This window comes from Dermacentor albipictus, chromosome 5 (genome assembly GCF_038994185.2).
Source record: "Dermacentor albipictus isolate Rhodes 1998 colony chromosome 5, USDA_Dalb.pri_finalv2, whole genome shotgun sequence".
Taxonomy (NCBI): Eukaryota; Metazoa; Arthropoda; class Arachnida; order Ixodida; family Ixodidae; genus Dermacentor; species Dermacentor albipictus.
The window spans coordinates 20,333,641-20,356,818 of NC_091825.1; the positions used below are offsets into that span (position 1 = coordinate 20,333,641).

General features: G+C 46.9%; 1 protein-coding gene across 5 annotated transcripts in view; it reads right to left on the minus strand.

Moving 5' to 3' along the window:
• The window catches only part of LOC135914789 (mitochondrial transcription rescue factor 1), a 37,100-nt gene extending 23,771 nt beyond the window's left edge, over positions 1-13,329 (minus strand). The window contains exons 1-2 of one of the 5 annotated variants that reach the window (XM_065447715.2): positions 12,823-13,324; positions 3,413-3,546 (exon numbers count right to left, since the gene is read on the minus strand). In XM_065447715.2, coding sequence (XP_065303787.1) covers positions 3,413-3,546; positions 12,823-13,050 — 362 coding nt within the window. In that variant the 5' untranslated portion in view covers positions 13,051-13,324. Of the gene's footprint in view, positions 1-3,412; positions 3,670-11,140; positions 11,360-12,822 lie in introns of those variants that run through there. The other 4 variants (XM_065447717.2, XM_065447716.2, XM_065447718.2 and 1 more) reach the window with 4 other exon arrangements.
• Between the last annotated feature and the right edge of the window lie 9,849 nt (positions 13,330-23,178).

Sequence of the window (23,178 nt, forward strand, 5' to 3'; positions counted from 1 at the left end):
CAGTAAACTATCGCAGGAGACGAAAGATCTGATCAAGAAACGCCAATGTATGAATGCCTCTAACCCTACAGCTAGAATAGAACTGGCAGAACTTTCGAAGTTAATCAACAAGCGTAAGACAGCTGACATCAGGAAGTATAATATGGATAGAATTGAACATGCTCTCAGGAACGGAGGAAGCCTAAAAACAGTGAAGAAGAAACTAGGAATTGGCAAGAATCAGATGTATGCGTTAAGAGACAAAGCTGGCAATATCATAACTAATATGGATGAGATAGTTCAAGTGGCTGAGGAGTTCTATAGAGATTTATACAGTACCAGTGGCACCCACGACGATAATGGAAGGGAAAATAGTCTAGAGGAATTCGAAATCCCAAAGGTAACGCCGGAAGTAAAGAAAGCCTTAGGAGATATGCAAAGGGGGAAGGCAGCTGGGGAGGATCAGGTAACAGCAGATTTGTTGAAGGATGGTGGGCAGATTGTTCTAGAGAAACTGGCCACCCTGTATACGCAATGCCTCATGACCTCAAGCCTACCGGAATCTTGGAAGAACGCTAACATAATCCTAATCCATAAGAAAGGGGACGCCAAAGACTTGAAAAATTATAGACCGATCAGCTTACTGTCCGTTGCCTACAAACTATTCACTAAGGTAATCGCAAATAGAATCAGGAACACCTTAGACTTCTGTCAAGCAAAGGACCAGGCAGGATTCCGTAAAGGCTACTCAACAATAGATCATATTCACACTATCAATCAGGTGATAGAGAAATGTGCGGAATATAACCAACCCTTATATATAGCTTTCATTGATTACGAGAAAGCGTTTGATTCTGTCGAATTTGCTCACCCTCTGGTGGCATGAAAACACAACCTTTCCTTCACTTCTATCTGCTCTAATAATCAATCCATTTGAAAAATTACTTTGGTGAAAGGCAGCCTGGACGGCGTCTCATAACTTCCAGTGTATAGTTAAACTTCGATTAACACTCTTCAATATAACGAAATTCTCGATATAATGATGTATTTAACTTTTCATAACCTCTTGTCAATAGAACACCAAGTAATTAGAACCTCAGTGTAAAGAAGTGTGTTTGTATGGTATTTCAATATAATGGAATTCCGCTTCCACCGCAAAGGAATGCCAAAACAATAAATGGAAGCTTCTGTGGACGCAGATAGTCGAATTATTTAATTACAAGCGGCAGCTTACAAACTCACGTCTCAAATCGCACCTGGCACCACAAAAGCACCCACCGAAGTGAAGCAGTATCATGTTCCCTACAAGGTCAGTGTGATGAGATCCTATCGTGCCCTGCACACTTTGCACTTTATGTGCGAGTGAAACGGTGTGAAGGTGAGAAAGAAGGATGGTGGCTTCACGCATGAATGCCACCTTCCTGTGCGAGCAAATGGAAAGAGGGGAAGGAAAGCGAGCTCGCACTAACATGATCAAGCGCACGTGAGGAGCAGGGTGGCTAAGTTGGCGTGCATCTTGGCCTTAGCTGCACAAGGCTGTAAGCGTGGCTGAGCACATACGCAGCCACGCACCCTGCTTTAGATATAATCTGCCACGTGTGCAAAGAGTGGGCGTGCCGAGACGGCATGGCATTATGTAAGCTGTCTTCCCACACATTTAGTATTGGAGGTTGCGTAATCTCAAGTTTTGATGACCTGTTGGAGCGAGGGACAGACGAAGCATTTGCTTCCCGCTGCCGGAGCTTTTCAGGATAACGTCGTCCCAGTGTGGGCGACGCTGTCAGCCATGAGGGCAGAGTGCACGCAAAAGCGTGGCTGGCTTCACTTAATTTGCACCGCCGATGTGAAGATATCGTCGACGTGACAGCGAAACCTTATCATTCGTAATTTCAATACAACAAAATTTTGATATAACGGGGCAAATGGCAGATTTTACCTGCTTCATTATATTGAGGTTTAACTGTACGACCAAAATTTGCAATGGGGCCTGGTGAGGGGTCCTTTAAATAAATATGGCTTGCTTTTCTTTGCCATTCACTTCACCAATCTTTCTTCCGCAAGCATCAGAGATCACCTTTGTCTTTGCATCACGAAACGGTATGTTGCTTTGTGGCAGCTAACACTTTGAGACGCTGTGTTGACTGCAGTGCATTCAATACTGGCCCACATTCCTTAGTACTTTCCTCGTAGCTAACAACACAGGAAAGGTGCCGTGCAACAATGTACCACCTTCAGGATCTGCCCAGGTTGTTAATGTTTTTTTCCCGGGAGTAAAGAAAGAACTGTAGTCACGCTATCGCCGTCATTGCTGTTTTGCTTCTGTCAACACATAGTTCTGCACAAGCACATAACTGCTTGCTTTACATAAACACACTGGTCGATCTGTTAACTCTCAGGAGAACCACAAACATGATGGATAGCCAGCTGCCTGCAAAATTCTTCGCACAATGTTGATTCCCACGGTACGTAGGCTCTGTAAATCTTTTTTACAGTGTTGTTCAATCAAAGTCATCACATCTGTCATACAGGCATGCGCTGCATTTTCTGGTGACAGACAGTGCACCTATGCAACACCATATGTGCATTTAAGGGCAACGAACAACAAAACATTGGACGACATGGAAAGCCTAGTTTAAGACAGTGAATGTATACAGCAGCCTCAGTTCAAAACATTACGTATGAAATATAAGTGTTTGCATCACAACGAACTTGCAAATTTATACATTTCTGATACCTAAACTGAAAGAAAGAAAAAACATTGGCATTATCACTTCCCGGAAATAACGCAGGGCCCAGTGCACTGGGAACCAGTGCACTGCCTACCTTTGGCTTTTAAAACTGGTAATTTTCTCTGCTCCTGCGCTAAAATAAAACTGTTCCATAAACCTTGTTCTTCAACATGAAAATTATTATATAGCAAACAGCTGCAAGTGAGGTCCTGACCTCGCTTGCATGCAGTGGTGATAGTTTCACTTGCTTTTTTCAGTGTAGTGAGTGTTTGTAGGACATGAATATATGCCAGATGTAGCGGTTGATACGTGCCACTGCACCCTTGCTTGCGCTGCATGCCTGTGTCTGCACGCTCATGTATTTATGCGTAACCATGTAATAAACTCGGTCGATGTCCAGTACATGTTCAGTCTACTTGCCTCTTTCTGCATATCTGTAGTAAGCTTACGCAGAAAACATGAATGCAAGTTCTTGCCACCAACTAGCCTGCCTCATCACATTGCCCGACTTACACATTTACAAAAATAGCTCCTTGGGGAAAAGTGTTTCCTTTCATATTGCTGCATGCTGTATATCACGAATCATGCAAGTCCTCAGTGACATGTCTAGTTTTTGGGCATCATGTTGCACTGCAGCTATAAGACACTACCATAGCCAAATGGCAACACCAGGCAGCCGGGAGAAATGCCAACTGTATACGTACGTCTTGGACATGTTGATGCCAGCTTTCATAATGCTGTCTATTCGAAGTGAGCTCACAAAGGCCACCCGCTCATTGTCTCCATACTCCTGGCTCTCTGCTTCCTCCTCCTCCTCATCCTCATCCTCTTCTTCATCCTTCATAGTGAGGTGCAAGTCTGTCAGCAACCAGCACAAGTGCCAAAAACGTCTGCACGCTCTCGCCATTGAAGCACTTTACATCAAAAAAGAAGGTGAATTCAGCACTCCTCATGGTGGTACCTGAAAGCATGCATGGTACTGTTAGACACTAAGCACACCTTTGTGGATGCCAGCTCAAGAGCGCAGGTGCACGTGTGTGCACTATATCTGAAGCAGCCAACCCATAAGGACCGTCTCGCTCAGAGCAGCAAAATGTTGAGTCAAGCCCATAAAACAATAAGTTTCCAAAGCCCGAGCTTGCATGTGCACTAACTGTGGACTGCTGGCTGCTTTCACAAAACATGTATTACCATTGCTTGACAAGCATTGCACAAGCGACAGCAAGCTGCCACAAAATGGTTTTTCAAATGACATGGCAATGACAGCTAAACTTTTTTTCACTTCACAACTTACTGTAACTTGTGCAAACCTTCGAAGCCACCAGTAAGTTTACCAATGCAAGTGGCTGGATCCCCATACGTGATGGCAAACTCAAGAACAGAGTAACAGAAATTGTAAGGGTGCCTGTGCACATATATTCAGAAATACTCTCTATCCCATTAATTCTTTGGCATCTGTGCAATCTTAATGTACAAATGAACAAGGAGTTGACATAATTTACATGGCTAAGACAAGTGCAGACTTACTACTCTCTGTATTGTTTATCACATTATAGTTTTGAAAAATGAATCACAGAACCACGAGCAATAGAAAACAAAAACAAAACTATGCCAGTGTCAGCTTTGTAGCATTATTTTACCTTAAAAAAGAACAGGTGCAAGAGAACTGTGAAGCATAAACAATCAGCCTCTATGCCTGGAGAGTTACGATTAATTTCTTTTTTTCTTTCTATTACACCCTGCCTTGTACAGGATAGCCAACCAGACACTTTCCAGTTAAGCTTCCTCTATTCACATTGCCTCTTGTGAATGCACAGCAGTTTTGTTAAGCTCCTGTTAAGAGAATGTGCCTGCATTAAAGAGAGCATCAATAATAGAGAATTTTAGTGTGTCCAGTATTCTGGCAAGTGCAGGCGGTTTGCTGTTAGTGGGGGCGTAAACGTGAGCAGCAAGATTGCTGGCGCCAGCTGGTGATGCAAAACACAAACACAAAGCTAATTACTATATTCTGCTTAGCTTCTGGTGTAAATTTTCGACAGCAGCGTAATCGTGTTCACAATTATGCCGCTGCCAAAAATTTGCACCAGCAGCGAAGCAGGATACTGCAGTTCTGGCTCTGTGTTTGTCTGGTTGAACTCTACGCCACCAGGCGGCTGCACCGCTCCGACCACTCACGCTTACGCCTCCATAAATCCAGCAATCCGCCCCCATTTGCCAGAATAGCAGACAGGCTAAAAGTCTCTACTGTGTCACATTTCTGGAGAACTATGACAGCTCATGCTTTGCCTCTTTCATAGTTTTCCATCCCATCGACTGGAAGTCGACCATGTCAAGTACTGCAGTGGGAAAGACTGATGCACTCTGTGAAGTTGGTATTGTGCAAAGTACTGGATAAAACACACTCCTGTGAAATTGCTACCAAAAGTATAATACTGTGCAAAACACAGGTGAGGGACAAAGAGACATAAGCACTTGTGTCAGCATTCTCATTTGTTATGGATTACCGACAAGCCCAATCCTACAACCTGCTGCCAGAACTGGAGGCCACACATGATGAAACCTAACCTAAACATACACCCACGATCAAAAGTATGCAGACCAGATTTTGTGGGAAAATAATAGGAATATGAATTTTCTTGCAACTCACACAACAATCTAACACTGACAAACATTCTGCAATGTTCGCAAAGCCACTAAATCTGGACTACCACTGAGTCCGTACTGCAGACTTCTGTTTCAGGTTACACGCCAAAGCATCGAGGAGCTCTCCTTTATTTCACACAGCCTGGTCACATTTTTTTTTATCCCAAGTGCACACACGTTCAAGCATGTCTCTTGCCTCACTTGGAAACTGCCAGTAAATTAGTTCCTTCTCAGTCCCCACAGCTACCAACCTAGGCTGATCATGCATATTGGCTGTTCACACTCTCAAGTGCTGTCTGCAATGTTCACATAATCACTTCCCACTGGTTCCACTCCTCAAGACTGGCGAGTAGCTAAATTCAACCAATTTTATAAATCCAGTGAATGTTTCTCACCCCTTAACTACCGATCAATATTATTAGCCAGCACATTTTGCAAATTTATAGAACACATTATCCATACGCAAGTCATCAACTATCTCAAAGATCACAGTTTAATATTTCAGTACCAGCACAGCTTTAGCAAAGGCTACTTTTGTGACACATAGCTCGTGGGGTTTCTTGACGATTTGTAACCAAGTATTGAAGCCGGATTCCAGGTTAACGATTCCTAGACTTCTCCAAAGCTTTCGATAGTTTGCCTCATTACAGATGCCTGGTTAACTTTCAGGACTTAACCCTATGTTTTAGAGTGGATAACTGATTTCTTAGTATCTAGACTAAAGTGCACCTAAGCTAACAACTCTTACTCCACTGTTAGTTACGTCACATCCGGAGTGCCTCAGGAGAATGTGCTTGGGCCATTACTGTGCCTTGTGCATATTAATGAGCTACCTAACTCCATTTCATCCCACATTAGTGTTTTTGTTGATGATTTCGTACTTTGTCATTTAACATATTGTTGTGACGTTAAAAGAAAGAACAGGACACAGGAGCAAGATGTGAGAAACAAAAACTAGCTCTGTATTCGGAGACCACAAGAGCCAATGTGGCAACTTCGTCGTCTTTCAAAGGGAGCGTGGTGGCTGCTCATGTCCCTTCATTCGTTTTCTTCTGTTCTCTTGCTAGCCTTTAGTCATGACATTAGCCTCTCTTCCTAGAAAGCATTGTCCCGATGCATTATCATCACAGCAGCAGGACCAGGACGCGCTTGCGGAGCAGTAAATTCACTCGGACAAATAGGGCTTCATCCACATCACGTGCACAAGCTCCCGTAGATGCCGTCGACGTGTTGAGCAATGTGGACTATCAGGAGCAACCTTATAGTCAACATCAGTGAGCCGCCGAAGAACTTTATATGACCCGAAGTAGTGCCTTAACAGTGTCTCCAAAAGGCCGCAAGGGCGAATGCTACTCCAAACTCAAACTCTCTCTCCGGGCTCGTAAGAGACTGGTAGGTGACAAAGATTATAGCATATCGAGTCTCAATCCTGCTGCCTATGAATACGTATGTGAACAAGTTGTTGGGCTTCTTTAGCACGCTGAGTGCAGTCTTCAGCAACCGTTTCAATGCCATTGCATTTATGTGGCAGCATCACACACAACCATGTAGGAGACAGAACGGTGTCATTGGTGTGCTCTCTTGCTGAGCCGTGTTGTATACGAAGGTGACACACGGCAAGATTTCATCACAATTCTTGTGCTCCACATCCATGTACACGGAGAGCACATCTGCGAGAGTTCATGGGTTCTGTCAGTTCATTCATTTGCAGGTCGTATACCATATTTTGCTGGTGAGCTGTTTCACTAAGTCTTAATACAGTGTCCAATAGCTCAGCTGTAAACGCAGTTCCCCTGTCAGTTAATACTACTGCTGTAGCTCCGTGCCTCAGTACAACATTCTCTATAAAAAATCGGGCTGCTTTACTTGCCGTGCTCCGCTCCAGAGCCTTGGTTTCGGCGTAGCGAGTGAAGTAGTCTGTGGCTATGATAATCCATCAATGACCCACAGCAGAAGTTGGGAATGGGCCAAGAAAATCTATTCCCAAGATCAGGTCTTTACAACACTCCAGCAAAATGACAAAAGTAGCAACGAAGGCCGAGGCACCGATATTATTTCTAGCGGTAACTTTGCCACTATAGGCATCATTAACTGCCTTCCTGCAGTTCTTATGTGGGGACCCGACCATGAAGTCTTGGCCTTCTTAAGGCAATCAGCGAGTTTTTGGCTTACTATAGAGAAGTCCGCACTGAGTTTTTGGCTTACTATAGAAAAGTCCGCACTAGTATCTACTAGTGTTGTCACTGTCCATCTATGTAAACGGCGAGGTCGGCGGTAACAATTTCCATTGGGGTCGGCGACGTATAGTCCGGTTATACTGATGGCGTTGGGGGTGTTGTAGTATCACGACAGACGGCAACTTTCCCCCGCAAGTCGCCACTTTTAGTTTCCCCGACGAGGACTAGAGGACCTGCACTGGACTACATCGACGTAACTGCAACAGGGCGGTGAAGTGCTCGATGTAGGTGATGGACAGCGGGATCGACGATACAGCAGAGTGAATGGCTGTGCTGGCGTGGATATGCTGGTGTTGCGTCGGTTGTCACAACAAGCACAAGGGTAGGTGGTTGCAAAGGTCTGGTATCCAGGGTCACAATGCAGGCAAAAACAGTAAGTATGGCCGGCTTCACCACAATGGAAGCAAAGTGGACGTCGGCCTATGGAGCGCCACAAGAATGTGTTGCAAACAAGTGGTTAACTGATGGGCGGCCTTTGCAACCAAGTTTGAGTAGTCGGCGGAGAGTAGTAGGACAGCATTTCCACGGGCAGATTAAGTTGCGGGGTTGGCGATGGCAGTGGGTGGTACGGAGGGGTTAACAACTTGTTGTAAGGGCGAGGCAGGGATGACGAGCTGTGCGGCACTAGGGTTGGATGACAGACAGCTGATGCATAGTTTATAGACTACTAGTCTGGTAGCAATTCGGGCAAAGAAAACAGCTGGTTTCTTGTCTTACAACCTCTGCGACAAAAGCTACCGCAGGTTCTTGCGGAGTCACCACGAGGTTGTGAAGCTCCTACCGAATGACCTTGCTGATGAGCTCACGCAGGGAACACTTATTGCCATCAGTCAGTGTAGAGGCACTGATTGAGGCATTGTTCGGTCGGTCGTACTGGTGGCATCGTTGTTGAAGTGCTCGCTCGATCGTAGTAGCCTCCTTGATGAACTCCGCAACAGCTGTTGCAAATAAGACCGGTGAGCAGTTGCTCCTTGATGCCTCATATCAAATGTTGGATTTTCTTTGTTTCAGGCATCGCGGGGTCAGCTTGGCGAATGAGGTGGCTCATGTACTCCGCAAACATGGCGACACTCTCATTTGGTTTTTGTATATGCAATTCTATGAGCTGAATCGCGACGATCGTTGTTAACGAAGGTACACAAAAGTTGCTACCGAAATTAATTCCAAGAAGACAGTGTGCCCTCCCAGTTCCCGTACCATGTACGAATGCTGCCCGCCAGGACGAAGTACACCTGCAAGAGTTTCTGTTCCGAGGTCCAATGCTTCACCTTGGGGACTCCCATATTGTTCAAGCCAATCCTCGAAGTCCTCAAAAACATCACTGTGAAAGGTCTCACGAATCCGAGGGTGCTCAACAGTCATCTGGGAAGCGCCTGCTATTGCCATTTCTTCAGCTGGAGGACTCCTTGGCTGGGGGAGTTCCAAGGAAATGACCTCGGGGATAAGACCTCTCTGTCGGTGACTGTAGCGGTGGACAGGAGTATCCACAGCCGGAACTGGTTGTGGGTTCAGACTGGAAGTGCTGTTCTGCATAGGAGTCCCCAGCATCAGGTGTTGAAGTTCAGCACCTCCACCAGGTGTTGCGATGTCAAAAAAAAAGAACAGGACGCAGGGCCAGGATACGAGACACAAAAACCAGCTCTGTATTCAAAGACCACAAGAGCCAACGTGCCAGTTCATCCTCTTTCAAAGGGAGCACGGTCACTACTCGTGTCCCTCAATTCGTTTTCTTCTGTTCTCTTGCTAGCCTTTGGCCATGACAATATGTTGCGATAGTGCTCACATAACTCCCCAAAATAATTTAGACATATGTGGTGCAAGTCATGGTTAATTCCCCTAGATCTTACTAAAACCAAATTTATATCTTTTAACAACCAAACCATTGAAGTCTACACTTCGTATAATTTAGAACATAGTAGTGCGGAACTCATCTCAACCTATAAGTGTCTAGGCGTTCATTTACATTATGATTTAACCTGAAACCATCACATTTACGCCACCCTTGCAGCTGCTAATCACTCTCTTGGCATCATCAAACACAATCTAACACATTGTCCTGTTAACATACATAATCTTGCTTACACTACACTAATCCGCCCGAATCTCGAATACACCTCGGCAGTACGGGATTTCAGTCAGGCACACATCATCAAAGACATTCAATCTCTTAAAAATTGGGCTGCTTGCTTCATCTTTTCTGACTACTGATCTTACACTAGCCTTCCAATATGTCATTAAAAGCATATGCCGATTTACAAGCACTACCCCTTCGCCGCTAATGAACAAGTCTTTGCCTGCTTCACAAACTTTATCATCATGACGATTTAGCAATGACGATTTCTTTCAGTCACCACTTGTCATCTTTCCACGCTGGGATCACCATTTCAAAATCAAGCGCATATTGTCACACATTACAATATGCAGGCTCTTTTATACCCCGCACCCCTATTGATTGGAACGGCTTGCCCTCAAATATTGGCACTGAACCTGGCCCTGTAAAATTTCCTGACAGGCTATGCACTATTATTTGCCTTTTTATTAGCCTCCCGTTTGTTGCTAGTTACTAGTAAATACTTGTCAAATACGTGTTAATGCCGCAGTCTATGTGAGCACGCATATTTTCACCATATGATTGTGCTCTGTGCATTATTTTTTTGTAATTTTCATTACTCTTTACACTTTCTTTCTTACAAGCCAAACTCTGTTAGCGTACTTTTGTTCAGCACTTTGTCCTATTGTATTTTGCGACTACTACATTGTAATCACTTTTATATTCATACTACCCCCCTTATGCAATATCCTTAGCTGAGGACCTTTAAGGGTACTCTAAATAAGTAAACAAATAAATAAATATGGTTTGCGACAGCAGCTCAATTTGCATGTGCAGGATATGTGAGGAAACTATTTCTCAAAGTGCAGTAGGATGGCATGCAGGCACATCAAGCCCTCTCGGAAGTAGCCACCGAAGCATTCTTGACTTCTCACTGACTACAGCATTAACCAGTGACAATTAAAGTTACTTCCCAGCACGTGAATTGCTACAGGTGCATTTGGCAGCCTGGAAGGGCCACCAGAGTCTACTTTGGCCATCCATGTACACATGTGCCATCAAAAGACAGGATGGCAAGTTTACATGACCTGTGCAGAAGCTGCCCTCACTACACACGAAGCCTCTACATTTGCACACGAAGCCTCTACATTTGGAAAGTGTAGAAAATAAGGATGACAGACAGAGTGAAAGGCACCTGTTTTTGCAGCTGATAATAACAAGGACAGGTGATCTGGTTCAACATCAGCCCTCTCTCTCAATTTTTCACATCAAGTGCTTATATTCAGCTAACTACAATTACCTTCCATGATGTTGAAGTTGCAATCATATCAAACTTCATTTATTTCATAATTGATTCCCCATTTTCCTAGTTATTGCCCCACACTGTCGCCATCAATCTCAGCTGTGTTGCCAGCGTTTGCACAATTTACAATAAAGTTTACAAACTGAAAAATTCGCCCGATTTTTCCCCCTTCTTGAATTGGTTCCTTTTGATAACATACCTTCAACTAGACCAGAGAAGTTCGCGTGGTTAATTGGTTGCCAGTCTCTTCTGGAGTCTACGAACAATGTCTTCAATTGCACTATCAGTGCCAGCGCTTAATATACAACTTCATTTTTCCTTCAACCTCACGCGCAGCTTCGATGCTGCTAGCCAATTAACAAGAACCATAAACTACTACGCAATAAAACAACCAAGGGCCACTCGGTAGTTCTGAACTTAGTGTCACACATTACTTCCCCCCCTCTTCTTTAGCTTCTGGATTGGATTGGCGCGGCTCGCTACGTGCTTGCGCGCGCTTTTCCGAGCGCAGATTGGTGTGCGCCTGGTTTCTGCACTAGGCTTTTGCACGATCGCCTGCTTTTTGCACTGGGTTTCCAAAGGCGAAGTGAGCGTCGCTTACTGCGGAAGTGCAGCGCCGCGGGCCTACCGTGTATGGAAGCGCGCAGCAATGCCGGGAAACATTCATACAAAAGCAAAGGGTCAGAAAAGTGCGCTTTATTTTCCATTACTCTGTCACACTGGGTAGCGCCGTGCGATCGCTTCTAATAAACGCAGAAACGAGTCCTTGCAGCGCATGTGCCCATTAATCGATGCCCACCATAGCCATATCAGGTGCGACTCGAGAAGCTGTAGAGTCACCCTGTAGCCGGCGGAGTCGAGGCAGCGCTTCACCTTCTGCCAGTACCTTTCGATTTTCTGGGTGTGAGCGCCCGTGATTGGGTCTACAAAGTTCATGCTGTGGTTAACAGCCTCCCATTGCAAATTCAGTCTTGCTCCGTTAGCCCCTACCAAGTTCGGGATGCAGTTGTATGGGGCCCATTCATCACTGTGGATGGTGGTTCCCGGTTCAACGTTGGCTGCAATAATGGGGCCTAGCGTCGCCGCGTCTCGTCGGTCGACCTTGAATAGTCGGAGCTCCCCGGTGGTCACGCAGATCATGCCGAATACCCATGGTCCACGATCTGCAATGCTGCCGTAATTTTGGCGGCTCGGCGGAACGTTGTCGCCCGTCATCTGGCGGCCTCGATTGTATTTTCGCTTGCCGCGAAGGAGGCATTCATCAATTTGCACAATCCTCCCGGGGCCACTGAGTGGGGGTCGCGCCAGCAGCTCGTCCCGCACGACCTCACGAGCGTAGTTCCTCCAGTCGGCGATGACATGGTCCGACAGATTAAGCAAGTCTCCGGTCATCTCCTTCATGAGCCACGTGCCTATGTTTTTGCTCACGCAGTACGTGAGCCAAATCACTTGCCGCTTGCAGTAAGCGACGCTCACTTCGCCTTTTGAAAGCCCAGTGCAAAAAGCAGGCGATCGTGCAAAAGCCTAGTGCAGAAACCAGGCTCACATCAATCTGCGCTCGAAAAAGCGATCGCATAACAGCCTAGTGCAGAAACCAGGCGCACACCAATCTGCGCTCGGAAAAGCGCGCGCAAGCACGTAGCGAGCCGCGCCAATCCAATCCAGAAGCCAAAGAAGAGGGGGGAAAGTAATGTGTGACACTAAGTTCAGAACTACCGGGCCACTCTCCACGTCTCCGTACGATGAATGGAGTAACTTCATTGAGCAAAGTGGAGTGCTTACACGCAATTAGCAACTACCGCAAATTGTGGCAACCTATAATAATGCAGGCAGACCGTAGACGCCAAGCAAGATCACAAGCACTGGCCACTGCTACTAAACCTGGGCGGCCGGTGACTTGCTCTTCGCTTTCTTGGACTTGCTCCTCAGGGGCTGCAAGCACGGAACGTTGCGAGCTGTCAACAGATAGGTCGTATGATCGCGGAGCAACAACGCACAGCGATCCGTGACCAGAGACTTCGCCGTGCTTGGCCTCGCCGCTGTCGCCAGGAGAATACATCGGCGCACTGACCAGCGGGTCATCACGCGTACGGCGCCAAGCGCAAGCATAGTCCACGGCCTGACGCAGTAGTACAGGGCTGGCTGTGGCTGCAGGAGTGACGAGCGATTTATACTCCGCGGTTTGAACTGCAATGAACTCGCCTGCGATTCATCGGAGGCACATTCAAACAACGAAGTCGGTGAGGTCAGAGCTTCCACTGTTTCCTACTACAGCGGCCACATGTGCTTGCTGCCATAGAGTTTCTCACTATAACTCTATGAGAGACTCTATGCTTGCTGCAGCTCACGGAGGAAGGAAACTAAGGAGAGGCCCTACCCCCTCCGCGCGCTAGGAGAAAAGTGTGGCGGAAATGACGTTTAGATTCTCATTTTTTGCTGCTTTTTTTATTTTTTTGCTGCATGGCCACGCCTTTTGGGCCACAATGGCGGCGTTGTTCTGATTTTTTGAGCGCTCACACGTGTTGCTCTGGTAGGTTTCGTGCCGTGGCAAAGGCGCTGTGTGGGCGGGTTTGCGTTAGTCACCGTGTCTTGTTGCGCTGTGTAACCTGCACTGTGCTCTGCCGGATGTTGCGCGAGCGAGCGCGCTCCGCGCGCGAAACCACCCGCAGCGCGGCGTGGTTTCGCGAAAGATGTAAACAAGAGAGGAGGGTGGCACAAAAGGCGGAGCATCGCCATGAGCAATGCCAACTTCCGGCTTCACTTTTGCTTCACAAAGAGTGACGTCAGGGCCTCTCCTTAGTTTCCTTCCTCCGTGCTGCAGCTGTTCTTATAGCGGAAAACAGCTGAGCCGCAGCAACGAAGCTAGAGTGTAATAAATCACGACCTGCTGAACTACAGACCTGCACAGATCTCCCTCCTCCAGCACGCCTGGTCTAGTTCGCCCCTTTTGCCGCTAGGGAAAGAACGTACGAGCAGAGTGGCGCTAGTCATAACCTGTTCGCTGTCGTCTGCTTCTGCGATCTGTTCAGCGCTTGTCTTGCCATTTCGGCAGGCACAAAGCGCTTGTTTTGGCGGTAAATGAATAAATTCACAAATATACAAAAGAAGACAACTTTGCGAATGCTTTGCGTTTGAATACTGAAACTAGAAGAGGATGAGCGGTGCAAGAAATGTAAACAACGAGCATAGGTCATAGAGTTTCTCACTACTGAGAAACTCTATGGCATAGGTGGCCGCTGCAATGCTAGATCAACGGCATAAATTTCCCTTTCCTAGCCTCCTTAAGAGACTGGAAAATTTGTTTAAAAAGATTCATAGGATAATCTAGCTTTCTTTAGTTGATTACAGACAGCCTAATGTCGTAGATGACGTTAGGATTTACTACTGTGTGCCGTAGTGAAAGGAAGATGATCTGGTAAAAGTATAGTAAAAGTATTCACTAGTAAGTCCTCCACCCGATATGGATTCTGTTTCAAGGGTAGGTGAGCATATCTTGTTTTTAATATCGTTGGATGTCTAGTTCAGTAGAAAGCTTGCAAAAAATTAAGCGATCCCAGTGCTTTAAAACGTACGTGCTGCAGTGCAGGCCTTAAAAATCGTGTCACGGAACTCTTTTCAAACTGTAAAGTTAGCTTTTCCGCGTAGTACGCGGCAGCATAACGGTGGTGCTGAAGATACGCACGCAGTGCAGCTGTGTGCGCAATTCACTTTTTGAACTCGTGACGCATTCACGGACAACTTTTAAGAGTTATAATGAGTGGTAATCGTTCTGTCGTCGAACATTACGGTGGCTTCAAGTTTCTAAAGAGCGCAGACGCGAATTTTACAACGTGTGCAGTGAAACTGTTGGGTACGTTGCGAACTCTATACACAATTCGATTTATAATAATTTCCTTGAAGAAGGCAGTGGGGGCGGCTATTTGACGCTATTTTAGAGAGCAGCGGACTACATGCTCCGACATTTTTTAGGTTCGGGGAGTCAACTTTTGGAGCCAAGTGACCAATCAAAGCCTTGTGACATCTCTGTCACTGTGTTAGCAAAAATCGTCAACTAGAGAAGCAGTCGCAACACAACAGCTGCCGTACTACTTACAACGCCGCACAACCGCCCACCGCGTAGCAGACGAACAGGTTATAAAAGCGCCACCTACGGCGGTCGGTTGAACGAAAGTGGGCGCAAGCTGCTCCCATAGAAGCCGGATATCTGTGCAGGTCTGGAGTTCCAGTAGGTCGTGGTAATAATCATAGAGTTTCTAAATATGGTAATCATAGAATGAAGTGCTCGGCCGTAATCTGCGCTCGTAGCCAAAAGCAGTTTATGCTTCATTCTATAAAGTGCAAGCAAGTACTGGTGTTTAAAAACATCTCAAACAACTTAGACTACAATATGCTACCCTGTGAGCGATGTTTGCTCCCAATTAGACGAGTAGTTTGTGGACAGGATTTTTTTTAAAGTCCACCGGCCATAATGGAAGGTCATTCCAGTGACTGTAGGCGGCGCGACGGTAAGTCAAAATGGCTGCCGAGACGGTGAAGTCGGTGCTATAGTGTACTAGAATAATAGCAGTGCTATAGTGTACTAGAATAATTATTCTAGTACACTATAGTCGGTGCTATGGTGTCTAGACACCTTAGTCGGTGCAATGGTCGGTGATAAGGCGACAATAAAGCAATCTCGCAAGCGCGTGCTGGTCTTTATTCTTGTTGGCGACTTCAACTGTGTGTTAGAACAGGTTGGTCGCGTCTCCCGTAAAGGGACTCCATCAGTTAAAAATATGCGTGGAAATTCTGCACTGCGAGAGCTCGTCGATGGGCTGGGTCTGGTCGATGCTTGGCGCGTGCTTCGCCTTCCACACTGCTCTCGCCATTCAAATATTATTAATAAAGATGTTTTACTCTCTCTCTCTCTCTATCTCGCCTTAGACAGGAACGGGCCTGCAGAGCCGCATCGATCGTTTTTACATCTCGTCGTCACTAGCTTCCAGTATGCATTCTTCTTGGTTGATTCTTTCTGCTCTTAGTGACCACAGCTTCCTAATTCTGTGGTTTGGCGATTCTAACATAGTCCCACAAGGGAAGAGACCGTGGCGCCTAAATCCACGTCTCCTAAAAGACAGGCAGGCAACCGCAGAGGTATCATCCATTCTCTTTCGATCGCTGCACAACAAAGAAAATCTAGGTGGCACAGAATGGGATGACGTGAAGGTCAGAGTACGTGAGTGCTTCAGGTCTTGGAGCAAGCGTCAAGCGCGCGAGGAGCGTGAGGAGATTAAAATTGTATCCGACGCAATCCTCCTGCTCTCGAGGCCACTGTCCGGCGGACCTGGTGTTGCTCCGGCGCCGGCCTCACTCTGAAAGGAACTTCGGATTCTCCTGCAGGGCGCTTGAGGCTCACAACCCTAGCAGAGCAATGGGAAACGGAAGCGTGATGCAGCAGAAACGTCCTACTAGGTATCTTTCAAGGAAGAGCACAACTCTCTCTTCCCTATTAGATCCAACTGTTGGTAGCATAGTCGATTCACCAGATGGAGTTCTTGCACTGGCGAGGCAGTTTTACATGACCGTGTATAACGAACCAGTTGCCTCTCTAGCTGTCTTTCCTTTTGCTTCACCAGCTGAGCCGCCACAAGTATGCGACTCAGCCATAGATGAGGACGAGCTATTTTCGGCTTTGAACTCTATGAAGCGTATTGCAGTCCAGGATCCGATGGTCTGACAGTCGAATCTTATGTTAAGTTTTGGACACTGTTGGGGAAGCCGTTCACATCACTGGTGAACGGGCTACTCAGTGAAGGGACTTTGTCAGCGTACTTAACACTGTTTTGGGTCCATACCAGGTATATTGTGTCTAGGGGCGCTCCCCTCAGCTTCACGGTTTAACAGTGAGCTAGGGACCTTCTCCTGTGGGCAAATACCAGGAAATTTCCAGGTATTTGATCCTTCGATCAGGTGAAGGCTTTCGACATCATTAGCCATGGGTACCTTTCCTGTGTTCTGGAAGAGGCTGGTTTTAGTGTGGGTTTTCGGCAGATGGTCCAAGCTTTGTATTCTCGACCTACTTCGGCTGTTCTCATATGGGACCGCATCTCGGAGGCGTTCATTGTGGAACGTGGTGCCTCTCTCACCTGCGTACTCGCTCTTGAACCGCTTCTGCAGAGGTTGTCCTGTGGCAGTAGAATTGACAGGTTCCTCCTCCCACTATAGGTTCCCCTTCAGTTGCATTCTTCGCCTTTGCGGATGACTTGTCCATTGTCGACCCGGACGAGGCATCAGCTCGCAGCGTCTTGGAGGTCATGGACAGTTTCTGCGTGCCGAGCGGTGCAAGGTTGAATAGGTCGAAAAGTGCAGCCATGTACTTGAACTCCAGTCCTCAGCCCGTTCATGGTCTCCCCGTGAAAACGCGCTTGCGCATTCTACGTTTCCAATTCGAACCAGACGGTCTCTCTCCTGAAAACTGGCAACAGGCTAAGGATAAGCTTGAAACCAGGATTCGTGAATTCAGCGCGTTGTCATGCCCATTAACTGCTCGAGTGACAATTCCTCGCTCACTTCTGTTTTCCTTCCTGGCGTATGTGGCGTGTGTGTTTCCTATTCCAACCCGAACCAAGCTTATCTTGGAGAGGGTCCTCTTTCGCTTGTTGTGGAAGGGGACAACTGGTTGTGTATATAGGCAGGTGCTCAAGTTGCCCAAGGATAAGGGAGGACTCGGAATTCATGACCTTGGCATCGTGGCTACTGCACTACACGTCAGGTGGACCCAGGTTGCTCTTAACTCTGATATGCTCCTAAATCAAAGCTTAACCTCCTTTTTTCTTAGCACCCGACTGCGCTTGTTTTCGCAGAGCAGATTTTCCCACTGTGTGCCTCGCTCAAGTTCCCTGTCCACCATTTATGCGGCGGCTGCCAATTCTCTGGTAAGCCTCCACAATATTCACCCCGGCATCGACGTAGTTTCAACTCCAATCCAAGGACTATTCGATATCCTCACCCCAGGTCTCCCCCCGCATTGCCAAAGGTACGATCTGTCCATCCACAGGCCACACTGGAGGCTCATTACAGCCAGTTTCTTCAACGCTAGGCGAGCTACGTTCATGTACCGCCTGGCGCGCGAGGGTGCCTGTCGTTGAGTTACAGGCCCTTGACAGCTCTCCTGCTTTGTCGAGTGTGCCCCTTTTGTGGCGGTCGTGAGGACTCGTTACGTATCTTTACGCAGTGTTCGATTCCTGCAGTGCTTCTCCAAAGGATTGCTAGTCTCTTGACGCTCCCATGTGTTTCATATCAGACGGTTCGATTTTTGAGCCCTTTGCCTAATCAGGCAATCAACCAGTTCGTGCTTTTTCTCGGCGAGTGCTCATACCAAGTTTGGTTGGCACGCTGTGATGTAATTTTCGGGGCACGGGCGCCAGGCCTTCACGAAGTGCTTGTGAAAGCACGGAAGGAGGTCTGGTTCCATCTCAGCCGGGAGCGGCATCGCTTGGGCGACAAGAAGTTTCTCGAAATGTGGGCTCGTCCTGCCTTGATTTCTTATTAGTCAGGTGGAAAGCTCTCCATTAAGTTATGTTGCACGCTCCTAAGGTCGCTCGACTCAGCCATGTGTGCCAGTCGATCTACGGGGTTTGGCTCAGTGGAACCCAGAGCCGGAACCGGTCGTGGCGCACCCTCGTGTGGTCGCGCTGCTCCGCGGATGGCTTTAGTGGTCTCCATGGTTGTATGCCCTGACCTCTTTTGCGTCAAGACAGTCCTAGGGTCACTAAGGCTTGTGTCCTATAAGACTGACATGGCTGTTTGTGTGTTGAGTGCAGTAACTCAGTTGTGCTGCGCAGGGGCGTAGCCAGGGGGGGGGCTTATGGGGCTTCAGCCCCCCCCGAAATTTTTTCGTGCTGTCATGTGCCGCCGACCAAAACAACTCCCGGCGCCAGAAATCATGCTCGATTTTGTCTAGAATGTCCTTAATTCACGCTCTAAAAGACATTTGAGCGCGAACATTGCTAAATCGGGCTGGATTTCTGGGCAACGTCCATGCATCAGGAGTCACATATCGTAACGCAAGGAGCCCCACCAGGCACAAAATTTCACGGGCGTTTTGAAGGCGAGCGGGCTCGTCTCGGCATCTCGCGGAGGCCGCAGAATCTACGGAGCGCTTGGATTTCGACTCTGAAACGTTGTGGGTATAAAGTTCTCATAACATTTTGATGCGAAAGGTCCATTGACATTTTCAAAATCGTGCTTTAGATTTTCAATTCCGGAACTTTTGGGGTTTAATGCTGTTGTAAACATTTGACGCCAAAGGTGCATCGACTTTTCTAAAGTCGTACATCGGGCTATACAACGAGACAAGCCAAATCAACATACTATCAGACAAGTTGACAAAGCACGCAGCGAGGTCCGATGAGACAAAGCGTTATGGTGGTTCATTTGTGCCGTCAGGTCACAGAAAAGAATATACACATTTTTTTCACCTGCGCCAAAGCATCCATGTCAAGACACTAAAGCCACCATTGTAACTAAGTTTTTATTTATTTTTCTACCTAGACTTTTATTCGCGAGGATATATTGAGCCTCTTTCTCATTTCTTTCTAATATTTTTTTGTTGTTCTCGCAACCCCCGGGCTGCCGATCCAGCCAGAGCGCATGCGTTTTTCTCGTGCTGCATCGATAACCGCGCGGCGCACTTGGCTGCGCGTTTGTTTTTCTCTGGCCGACTGCATTTTCGCCTGGCAGAGTTTTGGACGCTTTCTGGCTAGCAGACGAGAAAAAGAAACAATGCATAGTCGCTCGCCGCCAGCACTGCGGGGACTCGATGGATTGTAACGCGTTCGCTTGAGCGCAACCTCTCCGGAAAATTTTGTCTCGCCGTTGTAGGATACCGAGCAGTACGCGTATGGTTTTCTGTGGACCAAGCGTCATACCTTTTCTTCGATATTCCTTCGGTAGCCACACTAGGTGCCCAAAGTAGGCATTCGATTGTAGCCAACATGCTTTCCTTTGCGTTATTCTATTTCGCCGCCCCCCCGCACACACACACACAAAAAGAAGCCATTGAAGCCATTTCCCCAGCGAATTTTCGCATGGGGAAAGTTCGATTTTGTTACTTCTTTTGCGGAAAGTAATGGGCGACGGGACGCTTCAGTTGCCGGATACTATTTTATTATTGCGATGGCAGCTCTATGAAGAGTCCAGGCGCATTCCTGCCGTTGCCCTCATGTTCCGTATAAATAAAGGCCAAGGGCGATAACATCGTGACCGCGCGCTGCATGCTCTATGTGCGAGTGAAAACGTGCGGGGGGGAGGGGAGGGGTTGAGCCGACGATGGTGGCTGCGTCTGGTGTGCGCAAGAGAGAAAAGCGGGGAGGAAGCGCGCCGCCTTCCGTCGCACGCGATACATTTTGGGAGTGGAGCGAAGGGGTGGGTGGGTGCTGTGATCTGTGAATCTCTGGTTGCGCAACCTATTTATTTGCCTTGTTTGACGCATTATATATAGTGACTTTTTCTTAGGTACGTAGATTTATTGGTGACTTATGCGTATATTTAAATATCTTGTTGCGAGGTTTTGTGCATATGCGCAGTGAACATTGTTTCCAGTGACAATTTTTTGCCCTGTATCAAGCTGTATCTTCACATTTGTATATTCCGTTGTATCTTCGCATTTCTAATGTACGAAGGCGAGTCAAATGAAAGTGAGAAAACCCACCCCGCGCAATAATGGTTCGGTTCATTATTTTCGAGGCATGCGCGTAGCACATACGCATCTCATTTACAAGTGACATGCAGAGGTGAGGTTAAATGTTCTTTAATGCTCTCATACATGGGGTTGAACATGGTTGCGTGACATAATGGACACTTCAAAAGTTGAACAGCTTGGTGTCGTGAAGTTTTTGACAAATGAAGATGTTTCCCAAAAAGAAATTATTCGCCGTATGGCTGCCGTATGCGTTGAACATTGAGTTTCATTGGCGCCTAAGAAGCGTTGTAGCAAACTGTTCAAAAAAGCACATGAAAGTTACAAAGACGATCCATGGCCGGGCCAAAGCCACCGTGCAATCACCCCCAACACAATTGAAAAGGCCGTGGTTGCTCAGTGGCTATGGTGTTCGGCTGCTGAGCACGACGTCGCGGGATCGAATCCCGGTCACGGCGGCTGCATTTCGGTGGAGGCGAAAACACCCGTGTACTTAGATTTAAGTGCACGTCAAAGAACCCCAGATGAGGGTGACGACTTTTTGTCTGCAATTGTGACCGGGGATGACTCATGGTGCCCCTACTACTAGCCTGAAACACTACGGCAAATCTTACAGTGGAAACATTTGACTCCACCACTCCCAAGGAAAAGAAAGGCCGTCATTTATGCCGGAAAAGCGTTGACTTCTTTTTAGATCGTTAGGGGCCACTATTGATTGAATTTTATAAACATGGAGAGACTCTAAATCGTTTCAGATATTGTGAAAGATCGGATCGGCTGCGTGTCGCAATTAAGAACAAACAACGTGGAAAATTGAGCATTGGGGACATCTTGCTTCACGACATTGCCCGTTCCCACGTCGCTGTTGTGGTTAATACAAAACTGGCAAAGTTCAAGTGGGAAACGCTGCAACATCCCTCATGCAGCCCAGACCTGTTGCCTTGCGTCTTCCACATTTGGTGAAATTTGAAGAAACTGCTCAAGGAAACCAGATTCGTGTCGGAAGATGACGTGTAGTCATTTACAGATTTTTGAGGCAGCAACCCAAGGAGTTTTATGAGACGGGAATTACGCGACTCGTTAGTAGGACAAGTGTCTAAATACTCATGGTGACTACTTTTAATTAAAGTACCCCGTTTGTCATATATTCGCACTGGCTCACTTTCATTTGACTCGCCCTCGTATATGTTGCAGAACTCCTGCTTTTTATATGTGCTCTCTGTTGCGACTGTAATTTCGGAGCAAGTACTCGCAATGCACAACCGGTGACAGCTGCTCCTGCGCAATACATTCTAACAAAGGAGAACGTCATTGAGATTTTCCCCTGGTCGTTGCATATGTACAAAAATGTAAACAAGGTTCTTGAATGACAGATATATATATATATATATATATATATATATATATATATATATATATATATATATATATATATATATATATATATATATATATATATATATATATATATATATATCGGATCGGGCCGAGCTGCAAAGTGAGCCCCCCCCGAACGAAATTTCTGGCTACGCCACTGGTGCTGCGCCACAACAGCCCCTTGTCCGGGAAGGACCATTGGCCCGAACCAAAGCCCCTCGCCCAATCAGCCCGGGTAGAGTGGAAGTGCCGGGGTCAATGTATCGGATGATGTTGGGTTGATGAGTACGTGTAAGCTCTGGGACGCGGCACCTCCGTGTGCCAAGTCCTCTTCCCATCTGACAACGTCATGGTGTGCATCTCGAGCAGCAAAGCACGTCAGGCCCCTTTAGTTTCGCTGCAAATCATACTTTCTCTCTCGCTAAAAAGACGCAAGTTGCGTAAACGAAGGCGAAGCTACGATGCTGCGGCATCAAGTTCATTAGAGACGATTTTTGCAAAGGGGAGCACAGAAGCGTTGCGGAAAAAGGAGACATGAACAGGAAAGACGCTCACTTGCGACTAAGTACATGTTCAGAGACAAACCACCAGGAAAGTTAATGCGCATGCGCTCTCATCTAAAATTGTAAACAAAAAGTTTACATTTTATATATACACATAAAATTCACCTAACGGGGCAGACCTCACTATATCAATAATGACAGCTATAGTGTCGGTGATAGCAACAACGGCACGTGCAAGTGGCCTGACAAAACTCATTCCAAAATAACATTCGGGGGGAGAGTGACAGGGCAGGTGACTAAAAGAAACTTCAGCCAAGGGCGAGGAACGTAAATTTCTTATGCATCGGATGCACCAATACGAAGGTTAGCACAAGCGTGAATCTGGCCTACCGTGAGGATTTCCCTTTCGAGTGTGCCTTTTATCTGCTTTTGATCTCGGTTTTATCGAAAAGGGTCTTAAGTCACAATCCCTGCAATGCGCAGGAAGGTGCGCGGAGTTGCTCAGGGCCTTTGAAAATGAAGAATGCTCTCTTAGTGTGTCATTGAGACAGCGCCCCGTCCGCCCAATGTAAACTATCCCACAGTCGACTGGTATCTTATATACCACTTCGGTAGCACAGGAGGCTAGCGGTTTCGTGTGTTTCTTTCCACAGGTATTGTTCTTGCTGTGGCCGTTTT